The sequence below is a fragment of the Bidens hawaiensis genome, unplaced genomic scaffold, assembly GCF_021521415.1.
Source record: "Bidens hawaiensis isolate Kalapana, Puna unplaced genomic scaffold, B.hawaiensis_p1.1 tig00011466_1, whole genome shotgun sequence".
In the NCBI taxonomy this organism is placed as follows: domain Eukaryota; kingdom Viridiplantae; phylum Streptophyta; class Magnoliopsida; order Asterales; family Asteraceae; genus Bidens; species Bidens hawaiensis.
In genome coordinates, this window is record NW_027491894.1 from 317,461 (window position 1) to 328,997 (window position 11,537).

The 11,537-nt window shown below is 33.6% G+C and overlaps 1 protein-coding gene, 1 long non-coding RNA gene and 2 other non-coding genes across 4 annotated transcripts; 2 read left to right on the plus strand and 2 right to left on the minus strand.

Moving 5' to 3' along the window:
- The first annotated feature begins 301 nt into the window (after positions 1-301).
- Positions 302-375, plus strand: TRNAI-AAU (transfer RNA isoleucine (anticodon AAU)). The gene has a single exon. It is a non-coding gene; the product is annotated as a tRNA-Ile (tRNA).
- A 1,889-nt stretch (positions 376-2,264) lies between these two features.
- Positions 2,265-2,338, plus strand: TRNAI-AAU (transfer RNA isoleucine (anticodon AAU)). Its single transcript has one exon. It is a non-coding gene; the product is annotated as a tRNA-Ile (tRNA).
- Positions 2,339-3,117: 779 nt separating this feature from the next.
- LOC143538020 (uncharacterized) lies at positions 3,118-4,577 on the minus strand. The gene is made up of 3 exons (XR_013136180.1): positions 4,392-4,577; positions 4,233-4,312; positions 3,118-3,189 (listed from the first exon to the last, which is right to left on the minus strand). It is a non-coding gene; the product is annotated as an uncharacterized LOC143538020 (long non-coding RNA).
- Positions 4,578-7,005: 2,428 nt separating this feature from the next.
- Positions 7,006-9,231, minus strand: LOC143538019 (thaumatin-like protein 1b). The gene is made up of 2 exons (XM_077031661.1): positions 8,342-9,231; positions 7,006-7,376 (listed from the first exon to the last, which is right to left on the minus strand). Exons 1-2 carry the CDS (start codon positions 9,094-9,096, stop codon positions 7,259-7,261), a joined length of 873 nt encoding a protein of 290 aa, XP_076887776.1. The 5' UTR covers positions 9,097-9,231; the 3' UTR covers positions 7,006-7,258.
- Between the last annotated feature and the right edge of the window lie 2,306 nt (positions 9,232-11,537).

Here is an 11,537-nt window from a genome sequence, read left to right on the forward strand (position 1 = left end):
AATTAATCATCATGTAATGGGTTCAATGGTGAAACGTAAGTGTGATAGAGATGGTGGGTGGAGTATTGATTATTGAACAACTAAATATAGTAGCATTTAACATTTCCTTGACTTACAATTAAATCCTAAATTCATATATGTTAAATACTTTCATACGATAATAAGCTTTTATGGTAAACTATAAACTTTTGCGTAAAAGTTGTTATATAAATGTAAAAAAAGGAAGAAAATGAATATTATTTCAACACTCTTGTAGAATTGATAAGAAATTAAGTTTACGTTTAGAGAGGCTAAGCATCACGGCCTATTAGCTCAGTTGGTTAGAGCGTTGTGCTAATAACGCGAAGGTCGCAGGTTCGAGACCTGCATGGACCACAATAAAGTATTATTTTTATAAGTTGTAAGGCTTTTAATGGAGAAAAGCGAGTCGATGAGTAAGGCTTATTGCTTATGCAGTTATGCTTAAATTAGTATTCTCTGCAATAGCAATAAATTAATGGTTCGGTTGTGGTTTATTAATGTAGCTAGGCTTTTAGTAGCCACTTGGGCCCTGTTTGAATTGAATGACCTCCTCTTGTCATTGTGACTTGTGAGTCTATAGCCAATTAGCCATCATGAGCAATCCTCTTGATGTGTCAAATTTTATGGTGATTCATCACAGGCCACTTGAGAAATTCTTCGTACCACTACAAATACCACTCCCAAGATCCGGGTGAGGTGACCCTGCAGCAAAAAACCACTACACACACATATATTATGATATAATATATACACATAAAATATTTTTAATAAAGTTTGTGAAGGTTTATTGTGGAATAAAGTGAGGTTTTTAGAAAAGTTTGGAATGTGATGTGACAATTTATCAATTTGTATGAGTTTGTTGTTGTAAATGCTCTAATTAGATGACAGATTTGCATCGATTTGGCAGACTGATCCTACTTGGCAAGACACGATGGCTAACACGCAGGGATGACTAGATCCGCCATCAGAAGGCGGATCCAACGGGACTATTTCTGGTTTTTTCAACACTCCAAGGGCATGGCAAGTAATTACGGACCCGCCATTTCAGAAGGAGGAAGCAGAGTAGTATTTTTTTTTTCTATACAAGTCCTATCATTCACATTTATTTCCTTTTTTAATCTATTCATTATACAAATAAATGTAGATATATATATATATATATATATATATGATCAGGATAATAAGAGAACCTTTTTTAAATTGAGAACTATGAGAACCATTTTGGACCATGAAAAACCTAAAAATAAAAAAAAATCATAACATAAAAAAAACACAAAAATCAAAAAAGTAAAAAAACCAAAATTCTTATTTTATCATCCCGGTTTCATAAAAAAAACTTGGTTTAGCTAAATTATATACACATATGTATAATATATACATATATGTACATTTACATGTTTTTTTGTACACATGTGTATACTTTAAGATAAATGATACTGTACATATGTGTATATTACGTAACTAAAGATTATATAAAATTATACATATGTGTATAATACGACGTTTTTTTTATTATTTTTTTAATGAAACCGGAATGAAATATAAGAATTTCGATTTTTTTTACTTTTTTAAAATCTTTATTATTTTTTGTTCTATGATTTTTTTAAATATTTTTTTAAATGTGTTTTTAATGGTCGAAAATGGTTCTCAAAGTTTTCAGTTTGCAAAGAATTCTCTTAGGATCCTTACCCTATATATATATATATATATATATAAAGAAAGGTTAGAGCAAGCATCAGTACGTTGAAATGTTGGTATAGACATATATATCCTTCATGCATTCAATCATCATATATATATAGAGAGGAGGTGGTAATGTGGTATTGATATAGAGAGTGGCAATATTTTCCAACGGCTATAAATATGCATAAATGTTGCATCTTTACTTATCATCAACTTTCAAATTCACTTTGTCCGGTAAATCGATGAAACGAAATCCATATTCACATACACGTTGAAGAACCAAAGTTACCAAGCCTCCCCACCCCTCTCCGGATTATGCAACAACCAAGCCCTCCCTCGGTATTGCCGTATGTAACACAACTTAATCTTTGTGTATTATACATCTTGATTATTGGTTATCAGATTTCAAACAACTGAATTTAGAGTTTAGAGTTGAATCAGTTAGTATATATCAGCCAGTGATTGTTATTGTGGCTATCAACTTATCAATTATCATGTGTTGAGTGTTTATCATTTATTTACCATCAATACAGGACATAATCCTTAAAATTTAGATAAATGGCCTATTAGCTCAGTTGGTTAGAGCGTCGTGCTAATAACGCAAAGGTAGCAGGTTCGAGACCTGCATGGGTCAATTAATAAGTTTTTACCTTTTTTTTTCCAAACATTACAGTTGCCAATCTTTAGAGCACACCTTCCAGGCATTAATTTATTGCCTTTTCTGCATATTTACTAATTAACCAGATTCTTCCATACGTCTTCTTATTACCGTGGGTTGGCTAAAATCCCATAATCCCGTCTCTGGAATTTAGCATGGACATTTGCTATAAAAAGTTGTTCAACTGGACAGTTTGTTGAGTTTGACGCTATAAACTTTTATTAGCAATACTTTCAGTTAACATGTAAAAACATTATAAAACAAATACATAATAAATTAGTAAAGGTTTAGAGCTCCAATTTGGATGTTAACGCTGCCACGGGTAGATTATTCTCTACCCATGCAAGATAGCCTCCTCCCATGTTGTATATATGCTTGAATCCCTGAATTTTTTTCCGATCGTTATTAAATAGTTTCTTCATTATATTCATATACAAGTTAAATATTTTTGAACCAGAAAATAAACAGCTAATTTAAAACAGATATAATAATAATATTGTACATACAGCTTCAAGAAGTACATTTGATGCGTATACAGAATGTACCCCTACCCCGGATTGACAACCCTGCACACACAACATTCCAACATCACCCAACTTGTTCATGATATGTTGTAACTATTACTTAATGAGTGACTTTTAAATTTTAATATATGATAATAAAAGATTAATTTAAATGTAAACAAAGTAAAATAAGCGTATACTTTTGAGTTTTGACCCTAAAAGTCTGTACTGTTTATTAATTTCTTATATATACCACAACAAGATGATCCTCCTTGTTGCACAATGACAGTACTTGTTCCAAGAAGTTGCCATTCTTCACCCTACCTGAAATCGCACCAAAATTGCACTTATAATTTATCAATGATAAATTTTTTGTTTAGAATAATTAAGGTTAAAGACGTTAAATAATTTAGCTACGGCCTACACCATTATTAGTTTGGGCCATGTTTAGTTAAATTGTCTAAAGTCTAAACTCTAAAATAGAGGTGCACAAAAAACCCGAACCCGGAACCGGACCCGAAATAAATACCCGGAACCGGTTTTTTTAATACCCGGACCCGACCCTACCCGTAGGGTACGGATATGGTATGCATTTTGGCACTAAAACCCGAACCCGAACCAGACCCGATTTGTACCCGGTAATACCCGAAAACCCGATTTGTACCCGGTAATACCCGAACCCGGAACCGAGGTTTTCCATACCCGAAACCTGGTATTTCAAATACCCGATGTATACCCGAAAAATATCTTAAAAATACCTGAATAATACCCCTAAAAAGTGTAAACTTTTAAAAAAATCCAACCTATATAAAAAAAATACCGGAAAAAAACCTGAAAAAACCCGTAAATAGAGTTTTTTCAATACCCGATAATAGGGTATTCAAATACCCGGTTTTATACCCTACCCGAACCCGATGCATAGGGTATGATTTTTAGAGACAATACCCGACCCGAACCCTACCCGATTATTACCCGTATCCGGTCATACCCGAACCCGATTCTATACCCGAACCCGGGTATTTAGAAAACCCGATTTGTGCACCTCTACTCTAAACCATTATCAGATTGGGCCATGTTCAAGTGTTATTAAAATTAAACCTACCAACCCATTAATTACAATATCCCCATAAGGCCATAACTCATTTACAATCTCGATCACAATCTGATTTATAAGGTTTTAATTGTGTTCAACTTTCTAATAAAAATAAATATATGGACCGTGTTTAAATTTACTAATTTTAACCACCAAATTTGAGAAGATAATTTACATATATGTGCTACATAGTACAAGTATTGGTAGTGGCATTATATATTTTGATTCCAACCAAAACGTACAATAATGTTCCCAAAAATGACAATTTACTTACCTTGATTGGTATCAAACATATATGGAATATTAAGAGCATCATCAAAATCTACATGCCCTTTCATAAATTCTTCCCAAGTCCTATAAGCAAAAATTAAAACACTAAAATAACTAAATCATCAACACTAATTATTTCATCCAAAATAAAAATAAAAATCACTTGACGTCAAGGTAACGGTAATCACCATTGCGAAGAAGGCCGTTCGCTTTACGAACATCAATGGTGGTCATCTCCGGTTCTGAGCTACCAGAATATTGAACCAGAAGAAGAAGAAGACAGATGATTGTTTGAGTGTTCATGGTGGTGAAAATTGAAATGATTTAATATGCATAGAGAATTGGGAGATTAAATAACATAAAAAGCTTGATTATTGTGAAGAAGATGAAGATTGTAATTGATTGCTTGGTGCGCACACAAATTTGTTGTTAATTTGTTTTTGACTTTTTGTAAACCAATAGATTTACCCGCACACAAATTGAGTTTTCAAATTAAATATTGTATATATTATAAGAACATTCTTTTTTTGTTAATTAACATTTTTATTCATTAATATAAACTTCAGGAATCAGTTTAATCAAACTTCTTCTCCAGATCTTGCGAAGTTCATGCATGATTTTGAATGAAAGTATTAATTACATTTTTTGGTTACACATTTGTTTTAGTGTACTATACCTGCATTCCTATAAGCATCTATGTGCATTTGATAATCTTCTAATTTTGGTGTTTTTTTTATATTGTTATTCGTGTAGGGAGGGTTTTACGATATTATCAGTTGCAAAATTAATATCTTTTTTGGCAATTTTGTTTGATTCTTATCTCTTAAAGATATTTTTTAAGATTACCATCAATGATCCGTTGTCAATTGAAGTTGTGTTGAATTAACCCGGAGCGATTCAAAGGTTTAATTTTAAAATATTTTAAAATATGTTTTATGTTAAAATTTGAATGGATTGAGTAATTTGCATAAAAACTTTAAAGAGAGGAATTACTTCCAACAAAGTTTGCCAAATTTAAAGTGATGTTTTTTAAATGATATATGTGTATAACCGGTGAAAACCACTTTAAACACTAATTATTTAATTTTTATATTTTCTTTCGTTTTATATATTATTAATCTTTGCCAAAACTAAAAACAAATAATAAAAAGTGTGTTGATTGCGGGAGTTTAGAGTAAACCAGTTTGGATCAGCTTCAAGTCAACTTGAGAACATGTTTAGATAAACAGGTCATGTTTAGTCGATATAAGGACTCACAATTAACTACTTTAACCTATTAAAAACTTAACTAGTATAAATCACATGAATGTTTTTAACACTTATTGAACATGACGCACATACTCGTGGATGACATCAAATTTTGGTGGGTTGTACACATATCATTTAAAAAACATCACTTTAAATTTGGCAAACTTTAATCCTAAAAACCTAATTTCTATCATTTGTACGTGGCAATATAAAGTAATTTCAAGCCCCATCTGGAGTGACAGGTCAAGTAGTATAAGATTCACTATGTGTAGATCATCGATCTCCATGTGAATATCAAAAAGGCACCCATAAAGTCGAACAATCTTCACATGAATGATTTCTAAAATGTTTAAAGGTTGAAAGGGGTGGTTGTCGTGATGCCCTTTTCATTTAGTTATTTATAAATTATAATCAAAGATTCAGATGGAATATAAATAGAGCTTCGTAAGACAACAAGACAAGTGCCAATCATGTGACACATCCCAATCAGGGAAACAAATACAATAGCTCAAGAAATAATAATACAACCATGTGTTCATAACTAAATTGCAACCATGCATAATATTTCACTTTCTTTTATGTAGTTCATATAATAGTGACAAGTCACAAGCTAGTGAGATCTTATAGCTTAAGTTCAGATCGTAATACTAGTGTTTTAACTTTTAAGTAAGTCATCATTTGTTCAAACTCTCCGAACCAACGTCGGCCTATGACATCTATAACTATGACTCAGTATACGTTACATAGTAGTTAGAGTTTGCCTTTGTCATAGATTCGTAGTTCTATTTTAGAAAAAAGACAATTTTCTAAGACATAAATCTCTAAGATGCTTCTAACTATATTCAAATTAACAAACTAATTATACCCCAACCTCCTCAAAAGTAAAAAGTAAACAAATTAATTAAGTTTTGTTCCTATAAATATTCAATTCAGTTCATGCATGCATACTATTTTGTTAGGTAGTTTTTAAATTTAAAAATGATGTATTGTTTTTAAAGACATGTTACTTCGAAAGTAGTTGTTTAAACTTCAGCCACTCGAAATTTTAAATTCTTTTTTATGTATCATCAAACGTATGGTATCTTATTATGGAAATCCTAGCGTTATATTGGAGAATCTCATTGCTATTACTCAGGAATATACAATATATTTTATACGGTGATACAATAAAATTAGAAGGTGAAAGCATTTGAACTCATTTTAAGTTATGATATCATATATATATATATATATATATTGAATGACTAAATATTTATACTTTGTAGAGTTTGAATCCATATATAACATTCTATTTTAGACCTTAACCATCTTACCATTCCATCAAAATCGAAATGGCAATACGGTATACAGTATACTTTTAGATGATAGCACACTAAACTCAAAACAAAGATAATTACCAGGAGGCTTTTAAAGTTGTATTAAACTTTTAGAATCAACTAAATATACAAGTTATTGCGTTTCTTGATCTTAAACTATACATTTCCAATCACTTTGTTAAAAAAAGTAATAATAATAAAAGTTTCAAGACATTTAGAAACCGAAATATACATTGAAAAGTTAAGATCTACATCTACTCATACCAATACCAATACAATAATATTTAACAATAATAATATATAATTTTTCTAGAATAATGTGTCAAAAAAGTTGTATAAATTAAGTAGCTTCAATATATCTAGATCTGTTTAAACTAACAACTAGCCACTAATTCACAGCTTTAATCGGCTTGTTTGAATTGAAGCCGATCGAGCAAATAAAAAAGTGAAAATAATAACATTTTTTCTATAGCCTCCAAGCCGACGTCAATATGAAAACAAGAAGTGTAACGCCGGAAGCTTTAGCCAATGAGCCGCTGCCGCTACTAGTCTCAGCCGACTGGCCGGCTCCCGTGGTTTTGCGACTGCACACAATTTAATAAATAATTTTCAGAATACCCAAAAACAATTAATAATGGGGGACTGATCAACCACACAACACGGTTACGTGGGTGTCACTATGTTTATAAATATTTTTTTTTTGTCAGTGGGCACCGACGATCGATGGGCACATATATTTATACATTTATTATTTTGATTTTCGAATAATAATATTAATATTCTACAGATTTCAATTCGAATATTGTGCTTATAAATATTGTTAAATAAACAAAAATCGACTTGGATTTACAGAAGAGAAAAGTTACTTTAAATCTGGCGAATATAATTTCTGCCATTCAAATATATATAAATGTTAATAAACGCATAAAGATATTAATCTTGTTATTCCACAATCTTTTAGTATAAAATGTGCAAAGTGCCGAAAAGTTATTTTCTATTTTTGAAAACTATATTCTCATGAGTAGTTTATAGAAGCTTAAGGGAGTAAGATGAACTTTAGTGCAAATTATGAAGAATAAAATGATTATATATTTAGCATAATAATGTTATTATTTTTATTTTTATTATTATTATGTAAGAGAGATCCATACAAAAAAATTAGACACTATTAGAAGATGCACAAGAAAATGGAACATGCATGTAATCTTTATAGAAATTAAATTAAAAGAAAGCATTATAGATGTAAGGTTCTAAGTTCTCTTCTAAACTTCAAAAATAGAATACTAATGAATTAAGAAGTGGTTTATAATTATTCACCCCATAACATAACCATTCAATTTTTTCTAGTTATTTTGAACTAGTATTTAAAATAAGTTTTAAAAGTTCATGCTTTGTAAGTATAAAAATACCACTATATACTCGCCCCAATCGCATCGTAAGTTGGATAACAGAAAATGACACAAAACCGACAAATGACTATTTTGTACATAACGACAAACAAATAACAATGGCCTTATCGATTAAGAAATGGACATATTAGTAAATATACCTGTTCGCCGGTGTCGGGCAGAAAGTGATCACATAGTCTCCGGCGGTACACGTAAACGTGCTAGTTCCGTCGTCATAAGCGTAACTATACGCCGTCGGACACGCCGCTTTAAAGTACTCCGAATAAGCCGTAGGACCACACGTTTGCGGAGTTGAGTAAGCCCCACTACAACAATACCTCGGATCACCAAACGCCTCACAAGCACTCTTACAAGCGATAGACTCATCACTGCCCGTCAAACGAAGCTCTGACGGGCAGTTTTTATTTAAGTCCACAAAGCATCCAGTGACATTACAGTTGTTGTCACTAGATGCAGTTTGTGGAACTACCACCATTGGCAGGTTGTACCCATCAACGAGGCTGACGTCATAGAAGTCCAATCCGTTAGCCCCGTTGAGGGTGAACTCTGCCAAGGTGGCAGGAGGTGCGGCTCCCCCACCGTTACATTCAACAGTGCTGGAGTCACAGTCACCTGTCAGGCATGTGAACCTGCCTGTGGAGTCAGTGGAGCAGCTGGTCCGGCCCCACATGCGGCCGGACCAGCCTGCTGGGATAGATAAGGAGTTTGATTGGCTCGGCTGGAGGGGGAAGCCGGTGGTGGGTAGAGGAGGAGTGCCCGCCCCGGAGAGAAGGCCGGGCCAGACCTGATAGTTGCATTGATTGGTGAGAGTGAATGTTGCTGATTGGATTGGGTTAGTTGAAGATATGAGAATCAGAGGTAGAATTAGAGTGATACAAGATTTAAGTTTTGCCATGGCGGTTGTGGTCGTTATGTTATGTAGGGATGGTTTTATGTTTTTGTAACCATTTTGGTCCACTCTAGATGAGGATATATATAGTGCATAAATTATCACTTTGGCCCCTACATTTATAACAAGTACTAAACTAAGCCTATTTTATGTGAAACACTAAGTGGTTCATAACTGAAGAACTAAACTATAAAAAGCCTTTAGTTTTTATTTTAGGGAATGCTTGGGATTTCCTATTTTTACATCATTATGACTTATAAGGAGAAGACATAAGTTATAAATGTGTAACTTATCAACATTTATTCTCACATAATAAAGAAATCCAAATTTTTTTTAACTTATCATACGTTATAAAATATAAGGAGATAAAAATAAGGAGTCCCAAACACCCCCTTAATAATATGTTAAAGAAAGGGGTTTGGTTCGGTCGGTTTTTAACAAAATTGTATCAAACTGTTAACTACTATTTTTTGAAACGACAAATCAAACCGGTGAGTTGGGATGGTTGCTCGACTGATTGTTTTTAACAGTTTGACGGTCTAAAACGATTTTAAAATCGTAAAACCACTGGTTTTATATATATGATTAAATATATATAATTGCATGGTAAAAGAAAAATAATATATAAAAAAAATATTGTTTGTTTTATGTTTGAAATCTATCGAACGCAAAGCTGAAAATTCTGAATCTTAAACTGGCTGAATTGGCAATTTACTTGGTTTGGATTAATTTTGGGTAAAGTTATCAATACAGAAATATTTAACCAAAAACTCTTCAAACAATAGGCAAAGAAAAAAGGCCGTATCAAATGAAGCTTACCCAATAGAATTTCAACACATAATCTGGTTGAGTGTTTATTTTTGACCTATTTTAAAGATGAAAGGTTTATCAAACACCGCTGGTTAAAGATACGGACTACTGTCTAACTATCTGTATAATTGCCTATCATCAAATCCTACGTGTCGCTCTCCCCACCCTCTATAAAGCCATCAGATTTATGAACGAATCGTTTGACCCATTTTAGATTTTTCACGTGTACGAATCTAATAAACGGGTTATAATTCTCCATTCAACCCTAGGTGTCCTTCTTTCTTTGTGTTTTGTAAACCACGACTACTACTCCAAACCCTAATCTACCAAATCAGATGAACAAATTCTCTTTCCTGATGGCCCCTCCCTCTCACGCATCCACTTAATTCAAACCCTAACTCCGTCACTTGCCATATTGATCGGAGATAGTCTAATACCTGCTTATTGGAATATTTTGGTGGTTATCGGCGGTGGGATGCTGCAACGGTGGTTAACATTCTTCGTTTCATAGGTCATTCCCAAAACACTCTGTCGATTCTCTAAACCGCCTCTTGAGTGTTGATTGATTCGAATTTGATGTTAGCTTTTCGAATTTGATTTTAGGCTTTTAAATCAAATTGCATGTAATTAGAGGCATCACTGCCCGTAACTCCGAGAAGCTTTGCTTATTTCTCTACATGAGATCGGTAAAGCTCCATAAGTTCAGTGCATTTCTTTTATGGACTGCTTCAGTTTCTGCTTAATTTGTTATGGTACTGTTTTCGATGTTTTTAATATGTAGTTTCATGGAGATAACTCTGAAGATATAGGTGTGAAGATGGAAATGAACGTTGAGGAGTCGCCTCAATCCTAAGGTAATATTATTATCAATATTATTACGACTATAGGATTTTCGTTGCTTTGTATTTCATAAAGTCGGTCATCTGAAAGGAGTTGTGCTTTTGATTTAAACAAATGGTGTTTCCATTTAGAATTTGAAGAAACACTAAGTGACCCCGACAGATTAAGGATAATCTTAGGGTTAAGTAGATGTTTCCCACGAGGGTTAGGTCCGGCAAAGATGGTTATTCTTCTCAACCTGCAAAACATACACCGTAAGCTCGTCACTGAGAAGGGGGGGGGGGTTCCTCCTTGTGACCACCCTCCGGCGTGAGAGTCAGACTAGGTTGCTCTGAATATAAGTGTATATAGAGAGAAATAGCTAGAGAAAAGATGATGATACCGTTCCAAGGTGTTGGAGTATTTATAGCCGAAGGTAGGTTTCCAAGCAGGTACGGCCAGCTGTATATAATATTCCTTTTCCACCAACTATGGGCTACGTTCGTGCCACAATGGGAGTTGGTGGGTAGGCAGCGGCTGATAGTGACATTTTGTACTGGAGCGTGCTCCTCCTCGTACTATTGTCCGTGAGCTGTCACCCTGTGATTGGTTCATGTGTTGCTTTTGTCAGATCTTGTCTATTTGTCCATACCTTGGTAGGTATAGTACAAAAGATCTTCTAGAAGCGTACGGACTGGCTCTTTTGGGCGGGAATATTCCCACCCTGCTCATTCCTTCTTCAGGTGACATTGCTGAAGTACAAGAGTTAGTGCCTTATGCGTGTAGCCTTACTGTTAGTGCGGGTGGCCTTCCTTCTT

Bases quoted from the DNA above. Each gene is read 5' to 3' on its own strand.
- LOC143538019 (XM_077031661.1), bottom strand. From the start codon at position 9,096: ATGGCAAAACTTAAATCTTGTATCACTCTAATTCTACCTCTGATTCTC. The intron at 7,377-8,341 runs GTATATTTACTA...AATTGTGTGCAG, and splicing joins TGCCCGACACCGGCGAACAG to TCGCAAAACCACGGGAGCCG.